Source organism: Elaeis guineensis, chromosome 4 (assembly GCF_000442705.2).
Source record: "Elaeis guineensis isolate ETL-2024a chromosome 4, EG11, whole genome shotgun sequence".
NCBI lineage: Eukaryota > Viridiplantae > Streptophyta > Magnoliopsida > Arecales > Arecaceae > Elaeis > Elaeis guineensis.
Genome location: NC_025996.2, coordinates 17,310,994 through 17,329,258, shown reverse-complemented (window position 1 = coordinate 17,329,258; position 18,265 = coordinate 17,310,994). Strand labels below are relative to the sequence as shown.

The following is an 18,265-nucleotide window of genomic DNA, read 5'->3' as shown; positions in this document are numbered from 1 at the left end:
ATTCTAATTAGTATTGTCCGACATGTTCTTTCTTAAATGTTCACATATCACTCAAGCATGAACATGTCGAGTAACATGGTTCTCGAGCCTTATTTAATCTCCCAGCTACGTTGAATGTATATGCCAAAAGGGATTAGAGATACACCTCAATTATATTGAATGACGACATTTAAGGGATGTTTGGTTCGAGATTGAAATCGAAATTAAAATGAAAATCAAAATGAATTAAAATGAGAATTGAAATGATCAAATCCTCCTAAACATTTGATTCATGATCGAAATCGAAATAAATATTTGAATATACAGAAAAGCATAGAGATTGAGTTTTAGATAGATCGGACCACTCTCATTCTATTTTGAAAATAAAATTGAAATAAAATTTCCTTCAATCAAGCAATTGGAATGACAATCATCCATTTTCATTCTCATTTGAGACCTCAGTTCCCCCAAATCAAATATTCCTCTAGAAGTTAAGCTATAAATTTATCTGATCACTTAGTAGGATCCAACCTCGTGATTATATAAGGCATCAATTCAGCAGCCCAAGCCGCATGTCACTCAGGCAATTTCACTGTCTATGGCGGGAGTATTCTGACCATCACACAACATTCACTGTACAATTGCTTCAAGGCCTTCCCATCAAACTAACAATCGCCTCAAGGGTCACATCAGATGACAAGTTTCCTGTGACTGGGTGACAGACAAGTACCTCATGAAAGGCATCAGGGGTTTGAACTATTGCTGTGCTTTAGTGGCTTCAATATAATGGCGCAATTGACGAGCACCCATTATTGGTGTCCACGAATAGCGCAACCACTTGATCACCTAAAATCAGGGATGTATATGGATCAGATCAGATCAATTTGGGGCTAAACGCAAAATTGATTTGATTTAAACCAATTTTTTAAAATCAAAATCCAATCAACCATCTATAAAAATTACTTGAAGTCGATTAAAAAAATTAGATTCAATTTATCAGATTTGTATTCAATAGATTAAGCTAAATTTAAACACAAATTTCTATATAAAAATATAAGAAAAATTAAAAAATAAATTTATATATACAGACACATATGAGTCAGATCATCTTGGATCAACTCGGATAGATTTGAATACATACACACGTATATATACACACGTAGGATAGGTTAGGTTGAGTTGGATCAATTAGAATTAATTTTTTGAAAACTCAAATTAAAATTGAACTAAATTTTTCTTAATTCAAAACTCTCTCAAATCAAAATCAAACTAATTTTTTTTATTAAAAATAATATTAATCAAATTTAAAAAATGATTCAGATCAGGTTCATGATCCAACTGATTTTTTTTTTCTCGCTCCTACCTAAAACGTTAGGCCCTTGGCCGTCCAAGTTCACAATAATTTGGGTGACTTGTCCATGACTACATGGCAGTTTCTTTTATCCCAACGGCCGAGTACAGAATCTTTTCCTCCCGTTCAGCTGTTCAAAAGTCGTAGGACCCACGGCGCATATCTAAATAGATTACTAGTCCCATCGCCGAAGGGAATCATCACACGAGGCTCGTCCTCTCAAATAAATAAGTAGTATTCATTTCAGGAACCATGCGTTTCGCCCCTCATTGGCCCTGTACTCAAATGCGGCAACCAAAACGCCTTGATCTTTTAAATCATCGGCTCCATTGCCCATCCCTTTTCTTTCCCTCTCTCTATGAACCAAACCATCATGTTGGCCCCCTCCCGCATCTTAAAACAAACAAATACAAGTAAAATAGGAGGGTCCCCTCAGCTAAAAACAAGGCAGAAGAGTCCGGAAGCTGTGGTCGTTGCTTTACGAACCACCACCAAGAGAAGGTGCACCCCACCCCACCCTCTTTCCTTCCCTATGAAACGGAAGGATCCGACCATTGGACGGCGGTGGGGAAGGCAGACGGCCCAACGACGGTCATCGCCCCACGTCGGTCCCGGCCCAAGAGCAGGAAGGCATACTCTCTCCGGTCCCAAAAAGAAAACATCGCAGATGGGGAAGACGGAATGGGGTCCACTGAACCGGGTCCACGGCCAATATCCTAGCTCCGACATCCGACTGTTCTTTCGGCCTAAGACCCAGATAAAGACAACCTCTACTGTACAAATATTTTTCGTAATTTTAAAGTCATTTTGACAGCTGTGGTGCGGGGCCCAGGACAAAGGAACAGCGCACGGGTGGCTAGGAGTTATCACCATGACGTGGTGGTCAGCGTTCCGAGGCCAGTTGGCGAGCCCTTTGTCCTGCACCAACGTCACGGAAGCGGATCCGCCGAGGGTTCAAGATTTCCGACAGCTCGGCATGAACTCCAAAACTGTTTTTTTCTTTTTCTTTTCTTTTTTTTTGAAAGCCGAAATCCAAGTGGACATGCGCTCCTGCGTCTTTTGTCGTGTAATAGATATTATCAGCGACCAGGGAACAATATCGCTTAAATTTTGATTGTTACCTATCCGATGTTCCCGTGGGCGGGCACCTTGTTTTCACCCTGCTCGCTGGTTAGAACCAACAGTACAAATTAACCACTAATCACAAAGCTATCTAGTGATATAAACAATTAACACTAAAAGTTCTGATAAAAAAATAAAACAGAAAGAGAAACCAAGGACGAAAATGCTGCCGATAAGACTTATCTTTGTCATCATGGCTACCATAATTATGAAGTTAGGATATTATAACGTGCCAGCATATGAGGGTACTCCTTTCGTCCATCCAATGCCTGGATGTAGCATATCGCGTAGGTGCTGTTCATAAGCAACTGGGTTTCCGGGTTTAACTCAATTTTGTCTAGCCAATTGCAAAATCATCCTTGACATTATCCATTTTGCTTATGTTTGCCTTGATTAAGTCCCAAGTAAATAAATAATATTTGTTTTGATTCATATTTATAGATAAATAACATTTTCTTATATATCTATTTTTTTCATGATATAAAGAAAGATATTCATAAGTTAACAACTTTAATACATACTAGAGAACATACTAGTTGGGAGATCCATCTTAATCCATATGAGCTCTATTTCTCCCTACACGTACACTGTAAACTTCCATGGTAAACTAAGTAGCTGGTTTGAGAGTTACAGGCTAGTCGCAGCAGCGTTGCAAAAACAACTGGTTCCAAAAATGCGATCTGCCTGATTCTAATTGTCCCAAGGAACGTTTTAAAATCACCTGACTCTCAATGTGTTAAAATCCAGAAGCATGCATGAGGTCTCGGAGCTGTCACATCCTCCATGCTTCAGATGAATCTGCCCTGCCAGCTAATCCCTATGTATATTGATTGAGATATCTTTCGTTCTCATATCAGAATCAAGATACGTCCATCAACTTTCTACATCGCACACATCAAAATGGTATGGTCCTATCAGTTACGGAAAGGATGAAAGCATGATATAACCTCATACTTATGAGGAAAACCAATCGACTCTCTTAATCTTTGGATATTTGCTTCGCATTTCCACTAACATAAATGTATAACTATTTAATTTTTATTTGCAGTCTTGAGCAAAATATGTTAAAAAGTGAAGATCATCAATCAACTAGCCCTTCTTAACAAGATTCAGTATATTAACTGACAAATGCTGTCTTGTCCTCATCAGAATCTCTCCTTTTTTTTCAAAATAATAATAATAATCATAATAATAATAAAGCAATCTTACAGTTGTCAAACAGAGATTATGAACCGGTGGGCCAGATATATGTCATCAGTCAAGACTACAGTAGAAATAAACATGGAAGAACGCAGGAAGCAGGCTATCTTAGGTCACTAACACATGAAAGTGAGGTGAGGGAACCAAAAAATGCAAAGACAGGACAAATTCTAAACAAATTGAAAAAGGAAAAGCCTCAAGTATGTTAAAATTGTCCAATTAATTTGACCACTAATATTTGTGGAAAAGAACCTCACAATCAGCTCCTTGGTGGTGAGTTCTGAGTACACATAGGGTAACACAGTTTAAAGGCCTGATCTCTCTGGCATGGTTTGATAGATGCCTGCATAAAACATCATTCCCAATCTTAATAACATTGACTTTCTGGTTGTAACTTGCAGGTTCATGAACATTTTATTGTCCTATAGTGAGTTTCCAAGATTGGCTTTTCAAGGGACAAATCCAAACTTAAATTATTGCAAACAAATTTTCTAGTTTACTGATAGTAACCGGACTCTGCTGGCTATGACATTTTAAGTAGGACTGACAAAATATGATCCGACCCGCCAATCCGACCCATGTTCGATCTGCCATAAACAGATTTGGATTTAAGCTAAATGGATTTGGATCATAAACGGATCAACCAGTTCAACCCATTTAATAAATGGATCGGATTTGAATTTTAGATATCTAATCCATTTAACCCATTTAATATTTAGGTCGGATTGAATCAAATAACCTATTTAACCTATTTCTGACCCATTTAACCCGACCTGTTTAACCTGTTTAATCCATTTAAGGCTCGTTTAATCTGTTTAAAATTTGTTTAACATATTTCTGACCCATTTAACCCGATCTGTTTAACTTGTTTAACCTAATTTGACCTATTTAATAAACGGGTTAAACAGATCAGATCAGATTATCTATTTAATAAACAGATCAGATTCAGATTTGAATTTTTGATCCGTTTAATAAATAAGTCAGGTTTGGGTTGACGATTTTCTGACCCGACCCGTTTATGACCCGACCCAATTGCCACTCCTAATTCTAAAGATCATACACCTTAAAAAAACAGCTGCACAGGAAAATAACACAATAAAAGAAAACACCTCTTTTTTTCCCTCTAACCCAGGAGTCATAAGAATTGGAACACGAGGCAAACATATAACAAAAGCTCAAAACCAATCCACAACTCATAGCTTAATAAACATAGCATTTTAAGCTCTTTTAAATTTTAATATCCAATAGATTGACCATAGAACACCTTCTTTTGGCATATCCTAGTTATTTATAGGGATGGCAATGGATAGGGTACCCGCAAAATTTGCCCTACCCATATCCGAACCCGTTTAAAATCTTACTATCCGAACCCGTCCCAAACCCGATTATGATATTAACCAGAAATCTCCAACCCATCCCATTTAAAATTGGTATACCCGCCGGGTACCCAAACCCGACCGACTAAATATCATGCTTCTATCAAGATTAAGCTATCAAAAACCCAAGGGACCAACTCACACCACCACAACCTGAATCTAGAAACCCCTCCGACCTCCCTGGGATCTCTTCTTCCCCACAGATCTCCAAAACAGAGGATGAAATGAAAAGAAAAAAAAAAAGTGAAAAGCAAAAAAGTTACCAATCTATGTGAGAAAAGATCTTGGCTTTTTTTCCCCCTTTTTCATTGATTTTCCTATGTTCTCCTCTGTTTTTTGTGTCCCCAGGAGTTTCAATCGGGTGGGAGAGTGGAGCCTTTCGACCAAAAATTCCCCAAATCGCACAAAATATCATGCTTCTACCAAGATTAAGCTCTCAAAACTTAAAGGGACTAACTCATACCGCCACAACTCCAGAGAAAAATCCCAACGGGAACCTAAGAAATCCCTCCCATCTCCCTCAAGTGCTCTCCTCTCCCACAGATCTCCAAAGAAAGAGACTGAAATGAAAAAAAAAAAGAAGGAAAAAGAAAAAGAAAATGATCAATCCACATGGGAAAAGGTCTTACATTTCGATTTTTTCCATTGTTTCTTTATTTTCCTTGACATTTCCTTTGTTTTCCCCCAGTTTCTCTCTGTTCTTTTCCATCCTCGGGAGTCTCAATCAAGTGGGAGGCTTGAAGCGGCCGATAGAGAAGCTTAGATGTTGGCTAGGTCTTTAAAAGCCCGAGCCTACTAGTGTTTATATAAAAATGGGTTCAGATAGTGGGTACCCGAGGACTAAATCCCAAACTCGTCCCAAACCCGACTAGATTTTAGTTTTAAATTTCAAACCCATCCCAAACCCTATTAGGGTAAGCTAAATGGACCCTATTAGGATTTGGGATGGGTCGGGTATTCGGACAAACCCGTCCCACTGCCATCCCTAGTTATTTTCCACATTTCAGGTATCTGCATAAATTGCTGCTGGATGCAGTATTCACATAGGCCAAAAGCTATTCTGTTTGATAATGTCATGCAGTTCAGGACATAACTACCACAAATCCAGAGTGAACTTGAAATTCACAACCTTGAAAGCCTACTCTCACACCACAGATTCATATATTGGATTACATTTCCTGTAAGAGCAAATAAGACTGCTACAAATTTGTCCTAGAAAAGGAATTTCATGTCTAGACTTTTGAAATCTTCACATGGACCACGCTTCAGCACATTCTATGCTACAATCACCCATATGTCAGCCAATGTGAAATTTCAAGGACAATAGGTTAAGCATCACTTGATTACAAAAAAGAAAAATAATAATAACAATAACCAGAACCGTCAGAACAAAATAAAAGATGGTTTGGATGGAAAACATTAAGATACACTATTTACCAATTAGAACTAAGCACTTCCCTGATTATTTTGCTCTCCGTCTAACTTGCCTCCATCCACTGGTTACCATCATGATTCTCATAGTCATAGTGCAGTCAAGGAAACTGAGGATATGGCAATTCAACATACAACATACAACATACTGAGGATAGTGCAAACAGGATAGGCATACAACATGGTTATAATAAAATGAGCATAAGCTGTTTTTAGTGGAAGCTAGAGAGCCTCCCCCCAACCCCCCAACCTTTTTTTAGAGTGGGAAATTGCACCATGCAAACAAATATTCACTCAACTTAGGCAAATTTACCAATTTATCTAGGTGCCACAGAGCCTTTTTTCCCTTGAAAATAGGCTCAAACAGAACCATCAAAGGCAGTAAGGAACCAAATTGATATTGCTCTTAGCATTACTTTTGAATTTGGTTGTCATGAATACATGATGCATTAAATCTCATTCTGAGCCCCTTCTGGGGATAGACACAGCAAAAAGACAAAAAAAGGTAGCTTACTAGCATTACTGGAAATCCACATTTTAGGTTTAATATCATCATCAAAAGTGATATACATAGGACAGTAACAAATCACTTATCCCTGGAAAAATAGATCTCATGCTAAACTCTAACACCAAGGCACACCCAACTAGATGAAATACACACTTGTCTACAACTCCACTATGTAGCCTTACTCAACGTCAGCAGCAGATAAAGCTTGTTACCTTCCTTGCTCAAATTAAATGCTCAACCAACCAATAGCTGCCAGTTCTACATCCAGTATGTTAATCACTGACCTTGAATGCAATGGAATTGAACCCATGCTGAAGACCCTCTTACATATCAAATATGAAGTGCTTAATACAATGTCATGTGCCATGCAGGTCCAAGTCAAAAAAGGTTTTCCAAGGCAAAATACATGACTGATGGACACAGGGAGAAGCTTAGTTCCATCCTTATCTCCTCTTAATTAGATAGGTTCTCACATATTACTACATCAATACATGCATTGTGAAGAAAAAAAAGTGAAATTTCAAAAGAATTACATAACCTAGATATCTGACTCAGTTAATAAATAACAAATCTCAATTAACCAGAATGTTTTCAGGAATACGGTGCACTACAATGGTTGGAGTCCACGCCTAACATCAAGATGGCTACCATCACAAAATCCAGAACCTTAAAAGTAAAGATAGCAGGTCATGTATCAGGACATATTTACTCATATTATTTATAGTGTGGTACTTTTTTGTCTATTTAACACTAAGTTTATATAAGTGTGAACCCTTATGTATCAACCCGCTTTAATCAGACTCCTGCATGATTTTTCATAATGATGGAAGCCAGAGAGGTGGTAAAAGAATCAAAGGAAAAATAACAGGGCTAAATTTGGATGACTAATTGATATAATAAATTCACATCTGCTGATACTAATGTCTTGTGAAATATAATATTAAGGGTCAAATAAGATTTCATATGGTATGCAGATTTCCATAGACCTCCACACAACAATCCCATAGGCTCAAGTAGGCATTTCAGCAACTAATATTTGGGCATATGGAGTGATATAATGAGAGTGATGATGATGATCACTGAAGCACCTCATCACACCAATCCTCAAGCTTTCCTCCACATATTGATGATATTGTTAGCATTTGCTATTGTGTAACTCAAATATAAGGAAATCCAATCTTCCATATTTCATGACAGCCACACAGTTCATGTATAACTAATTGCACAAAACTATTTATTTAGAGAATAAATATAAATTAGGAGGTAACACAAAATGTGAGTCTCATGGTTTAACATATTTAAGCAATAAAGCAGCCTTACTAGAAACATTATTTTTCCCGTGGGGAGTTCAAAAAAATGAAAACAGAAATTCGGAAACGTTAATCAAATATGACCACTAGTAATTGATGACACAGTTATGATGGCGAAAGGGGAGAACAGCATTATGTTAGTTTCATTTTACATGTCAAGCATTGCGGATGTTGTATACAACAATTGATCCAATAATTAAGAAGTGTAAAAAAAACTATCAATGGGATATGTTACAAGTCAACAGCAAGCAAGGTTGAGCGGATCAATCAATAACATATTTCACCTGGCATGGTGTTGCTGTGATAATCATGTGTGAACTCCTGACAATGGCTTTATCCGGTCCAACAACTTCTCAGCCTCTATGAACCCACCCAACGGCCCCAAAGAGGTGTATTTCAAATGTTTCCATCTGTTTACGGGTACAAGCTGTAATTTATTAGCACATACTTCTGTTTCTCAAGGATCAAGGTAGCAAAATTGTTTTGCACATTTAACAGTACCTTGGTATGAACGGTAGGGCCAAACAGTGAAGATGCAGATGGTCAACACTGTTAAATGGAGGCTGATGGAATCCAAATCTGCAAGATGGTGCTTGAAAATTACAGGAATACCATATATTTTAATGTATCAAGACTGCCAAAAAAGTGTTAGTATAGATTTTTTACATGCATGTTTTCTCTCTTATTAATGTTTCTACAGTACAGGTGAGTCTCTTCTAAGTGTATGACCGTACGTAGTGGGAAATTTCCTTTTGCTAGTTATAAAATTCTTACATGACATGGTTTTTTTTTTTTTGGCAAAAGTTCCATGGAACCATAGCATGGGATTGTCATCTCACCATTCAAGTTTGCTTGAAAACATTGCTTATTGTTATATAATGACCATTCTCTGATTATCGTTATCAGATTAAGTTGCCAAAGTCTGCCTTGACACCAGAAACTAAATCCAGCAGCATTCCACTGGCTAACAAACTCACTGAAAGTAAATGAACCTTATAGTGAAGGTCTGCAAGATGTTCATCTATGACAAGTGTAATGAATCTGGATAACTGACTTGCAGAAGTGAACTATCAGCAACACCAACATAAGTCAATCCACTTGTTACTTCTTTTAACCACATCTTTAAAGACATTGATGAAATTCTAAGCAAATATTATTGCCCTATACAGTCATATATTAACTATTCTTGCATGTATATATTCTACATCAACAAAACCACATCAGGATCTCTTGCTTTTTCCCAGATCATTTCGACAGTTGAGATAAGGCTGCAAGGTTATGGTTTGAGATCATCTCATCAATTTCTGAAGCTTGAAAACCACTTCTCTCTCTAGATTTCTCAACAACAGGTCTAAAATACTAGTTAGAAAAATCTCTTAAAGGGAAAAAAATTGCATGCACGCTCCTGATGATAAGTTGCAATTCTGCAACAGTTTCTCTATGCAGACCTTATCTCTTATAAGATAGGGGGCAACCAATAAAATTCATCAGCCACTAGTGATCTTTCAGCCTCAGTTCTATTCAATTGGATGCCTAGCAATGAAGTTCCTCCATCAGGTCCAGGTACAAGTCATTAGCAGACTAATTCAATAATCTTCAACCAATCTAAAAGCTTGCACAGTCAATTTCGTGAACCAACTACCCCTTCTTTCCCCAAAACAAGGAGGAGAAGAAAAGCAAACAATATGTTCGGCTTAAAATATTTATTTAACTAAATGGACTAAAACATATCCACTCCATTTAGTATCATAAAAACATGAGTCCAACAATAGAAGGAAAATAAAAGGCTTTCTACAAATACCTATATAGCTTGGATTCAGGTGCATCTCTCTGCAAAAGAGTTTGCCCCACATTCAACATGTGACTTACTGAAAAGGATACAAAATTGCATGTTAAGTTAGCGGCAAGTGTAGTGTGGACAGCCTGAAGTAGCATAATTTGTTCAGAATGCATAAATATGAACTAATTCAGAGTACACATCAAGAACTAAAGTACCTAGTTGATAATGTTCTGTTCTTCTTTGAAGATCTTTGACAGTTGAAATGTGCGTTATAGGTACAACCAGATAATGCCTATCGAGGAAATCAGAAATGAAACAGTTAGAAACAAAGATTACCACATCAACAACTTACAACATGACATCATCTAACTAAATCAAAACAGCCATGCAGTGACCAACATCTGATGATGTCAGGCCATAACCATAATTTAAATGTACAAACTAGAAATCCACTTTGCAAACTTCTGAATAATTTGGTCCTGTCATCACTCATTTCATATGAGCCTCATTTATCTTATGGCATGCTATCAACTTAATATCGATGCTCCACATTTCTAATCCAAACTAGAAACTAGGATCAGAGGTTTAACTAATGTTCTGTGAAATTGTTGATAACAATAATATCTAGCATACAGAACATAAACACCAAAAGAACCTTATCTAGACAATTCAAAAGGACCAAGATTCAAAAACATAGTATACGTGGCTTGCACGGTGCACTCCTCATGGTAAAAAATTAAACACTTGTGTACTGACCTCCTTGATTTTTTTTTTAAAAAAAAAAGCAATTTTGGTTAATAAGAGAAGGTAATAAATGTTGGGATTTGATTTTTTTTTTTTCAAACATTTATCTATTTTTCTGAATTTCCAAGTGTTTTTATATATGTCAAAATTCCTAAATGTGAAGTTTTCCTTTCGTATCATTTTTATCTGTAATGGATGATGGCTTTTAAGTATTGGAGAGCATTTAGAGGTTACAAGCACGTTGTCCAAGAGGGAGTTGGTCGGAGAAAATCTTTCTCCATGATTCGGAGACCTAACATTAGTTGTCCAAGAGGTTACAAGCACGTTGTCCAAGAGGCATTTGAGAGTCCTAATTGGTAAACCAACGTAGGAGAAGACCATCACTCTCCACCACTCTATTTTTCCAGTACTCTTTTCTTCCTTTCCAAACAAGAAAATTTTCACCTCATTACTCCCATCTGTTTCTTCTTGCACTGGCCAACCTAAAGATGAAGAGGATCCCTTCCAACTACTCATGGGCAACTGCCCATAAAGGAGATGGCTGACTGGTGGTCATTGTATCTTGGAGTTGCCGACTCCTGTAGTGCCCACGCAACAAGGCACAACAATGTTAGGATGGTGAATATGCACCTCCGTCCAAGAGCCACCAAATTTTTTCTCATATATTCTGATATTCTTTTGCATGATACTCTAAATCAAATTCTTAATAATCTGCAACGATTAGTTCCATTATTTTCAATAAGAGTTACTCCATCACAAAACTAGTGCGGCGAAACAGCAAACAATTGAAAAGCATAAGGAACTGCAAGAATGACACTCTCGGTGCATCAAATGAACAAATTCAAGTTTTCCAACAATCCTCTAATTTGCATTTCAAATGTCGGAACATAGTAAAATCCATGATTCAAATGATACATGCACCAGAAGAAAATGATTTGATAATCATCAAATTACCACTAGATGCTACATAATGAGTCATGTAAGCACTTTGTATAAAGATATGGCAGGTCTAGAATGCAGTCTTTCTGACGATTATGAAGGTAGTCCTCATAATTTAAAATTTCAGCATGTATAAGAATGTAAATTGTGAACACGCAAATTTGCAAGTAGAGCTACTACATTCAATGGTTTCCCTCCACATCCACAACCCCAATAACCTGGGTCACTCAGAATTTATTGCTCATTATTCATATTTCTTTCATGGAAAAATCATTTGAAACGATTGCAGACATCGATTCTAAAGCAAATCTTGGCAAAAATTACAGACCAGAAACTATACAAGAGGCCCGAGGGTGGGGAAAAAAATCACCTGAAGGCGGATGGGTTGATGTCCGGAAAGGCGACAACCCTCTCGTCCTGTTATTACGAGGGGAATGAGGTTGTAAATAATACGAGCGAAAAATTAAGAGAAAAAGAGGGAAAAGAATCGGAACGGAGAAGGAGGGGACGAGAGATCCGACGGTGTAGAGGAGAGGAGTGGCAGTGGACGCCCGTGCGATATGGCAGAACACACACGGCTTCTTCGCTGTTCCACCAGCCATGGCTCGCTTGCCCCGCCCCCCCCGCTCCGAAGACCTTATTTCTCCCTTCCCCGACCCCGGAGCTGTTGCAGACTACTGAATCCTAATGCATCGTTTAGCCTTCTTTACGTTTGATGTGGGTCCCACCAAGATGCTATTAGCCGTCTAACCTACAACCGGTGGTGAGATTTCCCTCAACGCATGATTTTATTGTACCAAAAAGATCCCGTAATCAGGATATCAACTTGGGGGGTCGGCGTATGTTGTTTTTTTTTTTTTTCCTTTTTCTTTTTCATTTTTTTGGGTAGGAAGCTGTTTTCGTGAGTTTGCGGTGTGGAATTTCTTTCCTGGAACTCAAAGCATCAGAACCTCTGGTGGAAGGTTAAAGGTCGCTCGCTTCTTTTCTGTATGCTATGATGTAAAATGATTTAATTTCGCAAACTAGCCAATTCAGCCAACATCATATCTCGCTGTAACAACCAAAACCGTAACTGAAGAACATGCTCCGATGGCAAACGATCCAAGACTCCTTGTAACTATTTACAGAGCGAAACTCTCTTTTCAGAGTTCCGGGCTTGACATTCACGGCCCTAAATTCCCTAATGGACCTTAGAACAAATTTCTCTTTCGCACGGTTGCACTGCTATCAGGCTCTTCCGCATCTGGGCCAACTGCTATCAGGCTCTTCCGCATCTGGGCCAACCACTACAAGCATCTGGGCCAACCACTACAAGCAGTACAGATGGTACACACCGTCCACACGAGCGAAGCCGAAGCATAGTGCATGAATTTTTTTTTTTTTAACTCCGCGCATGTGCATGTGAATTAATCACCGCAAATGGTGCACGCACAAAAAATTTCTCCCAATGACGGATGCAAAGGCCATTCGGGCCGAGCAGAAAGTTTCCTTCTCCCGATCACAAAATTGAAGTCCCGAAACCCTAGAAAATGCGACAGTCACGACTCTAGAGCATGAGGCTTGTCAATCTTAAGATCAGAGGGTGTGCCTGATCTTACAAGAAGGTATTTTACCAAAAAAAAAAAAAAAAAAAACACTCTAAAATCCCGGGAAATGCCTAGAAATATTGTCATGCCAGCCTACTTTGTATTCACAGCCAACAGCGTACAAAACTCCACAATACTGAAAGCGCAACCGCCACATTTTGAACTCCTAGTGCCCCGAACTAACTTGAAACTAAATTTAATGTTTGTTGAATCTACAAAGAGAGAACAAAGCAAGCAATCTAGCGCACGTTTCCTACATTAAGCCCTGAATCACGCGACTGAATTGTGAAATATTAAATAAATAAATTTCTCTCAATCCAATATCCACCAAAATATTCGGACGTGTAACAGCCAAGGTAAACAGTCTCTTCAATATGACAGGAAACAGTTTCTTCGATACAATTTATACACCAAAAGTAAAATAACAGGATTCTGAATTAAAAAAAAAAAAAAACAAATAAAAGAAAGATGGCTACATTCTCATATGAAAAAAGTAACCACGTAAATGTGACCACAAATGAAATTAACGGTACAAGCCTTGCTCGAAAAGATCATTACCAAACTTTAATAGTATACCGACATAAACATACTGCTTGCTTTCTTGAAACATGTACTTCATAAGGTCCACACTTCAGGCAGTCGTAGTTTTACGCATATCTATAGTGTTGCTTCCACTAAATAACATCAGTATTTACCTCAAAGCTTGAATACAACATTGTCTTCCATTTAATAATATGGCTTCAGGATCAGATGTGTCTGAGAGGGTTGAATTAAACTATGTGCATGACACACACAAGCTTGTAAATAATCATTTGATCTCGCAACATATAAAGGACGCTCATGATGGTACAAAAAGGATAGACTAGCTTGAGCTAAACCATATGCGTGACACAAGTTTGTGAATTATCATTTGATCTTGCAATACACAAAGGATGTCCATCAACTATTGTACAAAAAGGATGCCCTGTTTTGCTTCATTATGAGCATCGACAACAATAAAGTGACAATTTTTTGACATACAAAAATGGCACGGTATTCATGAAATAAAATTTCGCAAAGCACAGCACCTCAGAGCATGACAAAGCATGCAAAATTGTTTGCAGCACCTCTTTTACTTCTTAATCAACAGTATTTAAAATTGATGCATCGCTTGCGGGATTAGCAACTCATCAAAGTCGTCAACCACCACCTGTGGTACAAGCCAATTACCAAATTATTAGAGGAATGTTGCTCATGCTACAATACCATAAATGAAGAAAATGAAGAGTGGGAATGAAACCTGGCATCTGTGGCCACCGAATGTGTACTCCACTAGTAACTGCTTAGGCTGGTCAGGGCAGGGATCACAGAAACCCATTATGCCTGACTTCTTTATGCCCTCATGGAGCTGCACATATTCATGGTTTAGAACCATATAATAAAAATGGACACTATAAAGAATTGTTTCATGACATAAACAAAAAGGAACCCAACTGTTGAGTAATTTATTATTAAATTTTGTAGCACCCATAGAGATAGATAGGTAGGTAGATAGACACAGAAAGAGAGAGAGAGAGAGAGTAAAAGTAGTAGCCTTCAAGATTGGAGTCAAAATGTATTAGAAAAACCAACCTGTTAAACTCCCTCAGATTACTTTTTAAGTAATAAATCAGCCAGAACAGTAACAAATATAATCACATGTACAAACACGACCATGTTGGTCAACAAAGGTCCATGCTCCTGTTAACAGTGACTACAAATTTCCATGTCAGCTCTTTACTAAAATTATTGATTTCCTCTAAACAATGGACTGTTTTACAATAAAATAAACTCCCTTGGTTCACTTGGGAAGTGTCAGCATTTTTTGCTGGGAGAAAACAAAATTCCTTAAATCCTCCCTATTGCCTACACTCCCTATGCCAATTAGGCACCCTCTTATCTATTACCATTTTATGACAACAGTTCTTACTGTTGCTGTGCCACAAATATTAGGCAATAACTAACGTGAAATTCTTTTTTAGAAAAAAATGGAGGTGTCTGGCAAACATGGCCTTCCACTAAACCCTCTTCCCATGGTTGGATTCGCCTTGTCATTTGCAAAAGGTTAAAATCATGCCAACGATCTATGAAGCAAGGTGCCTACTCTTGCACAAACCATATTCCAAGATGCAATGTCTTCCAACACTATCGATAATGTTCATAGGACATCATCAAAAAAGACAATGTTCATAGGACAAAATTTTACAAAAGAATTAAACAACCCAAAATTTGCCCAAACTACAGAATGTAGGCCTGCATATTAGGTGTCCTTACCAAAATGGCCAGACAAGGCAAGACAAATCAGCCCTGACTCAAGAAACAAAAGAAGCTAGCACTAAAGTTCATCTAAGCCTTATTAGTATGAGAATGTGATTGAAGATGCAATGTTCCTTGCGTAGATACTAACAACCATTTTGCAACCATATATCCAAATAAGGAATTTGGCGCCCTCGGATGAAGCTAGAGGCTAGAAAATTCTCTCTCTCTTTGTTAATCCTTTCCACCAGTAAACATGCATCTTCCAAAAAAAATGATAATTCATCTTCCATCATCCAAAAGATAAGCTCCAAAGGGAGCTCTCATATTTCATTTTCCAGGGTAAAAGGATTGTAAGCCACCCCAAAAAAAAAAAAAAGCCAAGGCGACCTGTCTTCCGTTGTCTCCGTCACCTCTAGAGACAACTCCAAATGCCGTAAATCCACACCACAAGCCAAACAATGACTAGCTCACTCCTTGTCTTGGTTACACATGTAACATGAAGGATGAAATTAACTTTTAATGTGCACTCATGAAAGTAATTTAACATAAAGTTCGATTTAAGAATGCCAGCCAATAACAATTTTCTATATTCACAGGCACATAAACACAGGTTCAACGGGATATCAAAGAAGAGTTGAAGAAGGTATGGCCAAAATATGTAATATGCAGACCAATATGTGTGACATATTTACGCTAGTCTCATGAAAGGATGTTATTATAATTCTCTGTGCACGTCATTATGTGGATTTACACCCCAATACCCCACCCCCGCTCCCCCACCACCACCACCACCATTTCCCATGTTGCGACATCCCAAAAACATGGGAACTAAGCATTTTAAACATGCTCTAGGTTTGATTACTTAATTCACTCCAACAAATTTTACCTTCTTTGAACCACTTCCTATTATCCAGCTTGTGCAAATTCTTCACTCAATTTACATTGGATAAATGATTCAAATTCATTCACTCGATAATGTTGGTGTGAATTCCATGTATCAGAGTAAGTGATCTTGAATAGTTTTAAAGCGTATGCAGGAACTCTTTTAGGTATCAATCTACACCATCCATAACGATCTTAGCTAATTCAACGAATAATAGCTATATGTGCTCCACTAGCAGAACACATCATTAATTTTCACATATTTTCATAATAAAAAAGGAGAACTGAGAGAACCATAACATAATCAGAATTATAGGTCAAAATCATTAGAATCATTGAAAAATTAATTACATCATAGACAGACATAAAAGTATAGAAAGACATCACAAAAATATCAGCAACATACCTTAAGCTGTCCAGCCTCAGTCACCAAAAAGTTCAATGGTAATGTTACATCTAGGACTTGTGAAGCCACATCATCATTCACCTCACCATGCTCATTGGCTACTCTAATAGCTTTAAGGTTTCCATATATGGCTCTTGTAATAACCAATCCATCCTTTGCTATTTGTTTATTTTTCTTCCTGTTGGATACATTTTCTAGTAGCCTCTGTGCCTTTTTAGCTGCCTCCCTTGTTTCCCGAACCTTCATATAAACAAAAAATGAGCAAGCCTGCCTTGTCAGAGAACCTAAACTAAAATGGAGGCATAAGAGAGACTACAGATTTAACTATTCCGTAAAGGAATATGAGTAAACAGAAAGAACTTCCTTAACAATTTATTTACTTATTTATTTATTTTGAGGTAAAATACAAAGCTACAATATCAGGAAATTATAAAGGAAAGTATGCCGAAAAGAATCTGCCCAGCAATTATTATCTGTCATTAGCAATTACTAATTGTTGGAGGGGCATAACATAGTAGACATGCTACTAACATATATTTCAGAATTGCACATTGTCCATGATTTCTTTTTATCATTCATTTATTCACTGAATGAGCCTGAATAAGTATTCTAAACAGAATTTGCATGTATGAACCCGTCTGTGGTCAAATAATGATATTTAAATGCATGTAACAATATCATCCACAATGCATGTATGAACCCGTCTGTGGTCAAATTTGAACTGTTCTTTATTTTTTTGTTTAGTAGTACGATCCCCCAAAATATTCTCGATGAACAAATTGATCAAGAATTATTAGATTATTCACAGGTTATACATGTTTCTCATGATTTATTCACAGATTATTCACAACCAATTCAAGAAACTTTTAGGGCCCATTCTTTGGTGGGTGAATATCATGGAAAAGATTGATCAACTTTCCTATTGACCAACTTACCCATATTCTCACGCTTTTCAAGATGAGTAAGCTACTTTCCGATGGACTTACCCATGGATAGCATTTATCCATGAAATGAAAGAATTTTACCCACCTAGGGGGTGGCTAAATTATTTTTCTATCAACCAGTAAAGTAGATATTTAATTTTATTCCTAAAATGCCCCATCCTCATTTCCAATGCCTTCATCCTTCAATGCCCAATAATTCAATTATCCACTTTCTGCAAACCTAAAAACCATAAAGTATATTACGAAAAATATGGATGAATTTTAGCAACTTATCCAAAAAAATAGTAATGCAAAAAAACATGCGTAACAGATTTCGAAGCCACTTTCCCATGCGTAAAAGAACATGGATATGTTATTTCCTATTTAAATGTTGCCCGGAAAATATTTACCTAGAAAAATATTAATTCCCAGGTAAATTTTTTTACCCATA

At 37.4% G+C, this 18,265-nt stretch overlaps 2 protein-coding genes across 9 annotated transcripts in view; both read right to left on the bottom strand.

Annotated features, from left to right (window-relative positions):
* Positions 1 to 431: 431 nt before the first annotated feature.
* On the bottom strand, positions 432 to 12,418 carry LOC105043632 (bifunctional adenosine 5'-phosphosulfate phosphorylase/adenylylsulfatase HINT4). Of its 7 annotated transcripts, none has more exons than XM_010921253.4 (7): positions 12,262 to 12,418; positions 12,111 to 12,157; positions 10,273 to 10,349; positions 10,079 to 10,145; positions 8,779 to 8,856; positions 8,562 to 8,687; positions 432 to 825 (listed from the first exon to the last, which is right to left on the bottom strand). In XM_010921253.4, the coding sequence occupies exons 1-6, from the start codon at positions 12,340 to 12,342 to the stop codon at positions 8,585 to 8,587; spliced, it is 453 nt and encodes a 150-aa protein (XP_010919555.1). In that variant the 5' UTR covers positions 12,343 to 12,418; the 3' UTR covers positions 432 to 825; positions 8,562 to 8,584. The 7 variants fall into 7 exon arrangements, with proteins under 7 accessions (XP_010919555.1, XP_019705280.1, XP_010919554.1 ...); XM_019849721.3 differs by lacking the exon at positions 432 to 825 and adding an exon at positions 3,694 to 3,995; XM_010921252.4 differs by lacking the exon at positions 432 to 825 and adding an exon at positions 6,067 to 6,308.
* A 1,752-nt stretch (positions 12,419 to 14,170) lies between these two features.
* Positions 14,171 to 18,265, bottom strand: part of LOC105043633 (chaperone protein dnaJ 13) — a 37,498-nt gene continuing 33,403 nt past the window's right edge. For both annotated transcript variants that reach the window (XM_010921254.4, XM_019849775.3), the window contains 3 exons: positions 16,892 to 17,131; positions 14,606 to 14,713; positions 14,171 to 14,515 (listed from right to left, as the gene is read on the bottom strand). In XM_010921254.4, the coding sequence (XP_010919556.1) occupies positions 14,459 to 14,515; positions 14,606 to 14,713; positions 16,892 to 17,131 (405 nt within the window). In that variant the 3' untranslated portion in view covers positions 14,171 to 14,458. The remainder of the gene's footprint in view (positions 14,516 to 14,605; positions 14,714 to 16,891; positions 17,132 to 18,265) is intronic.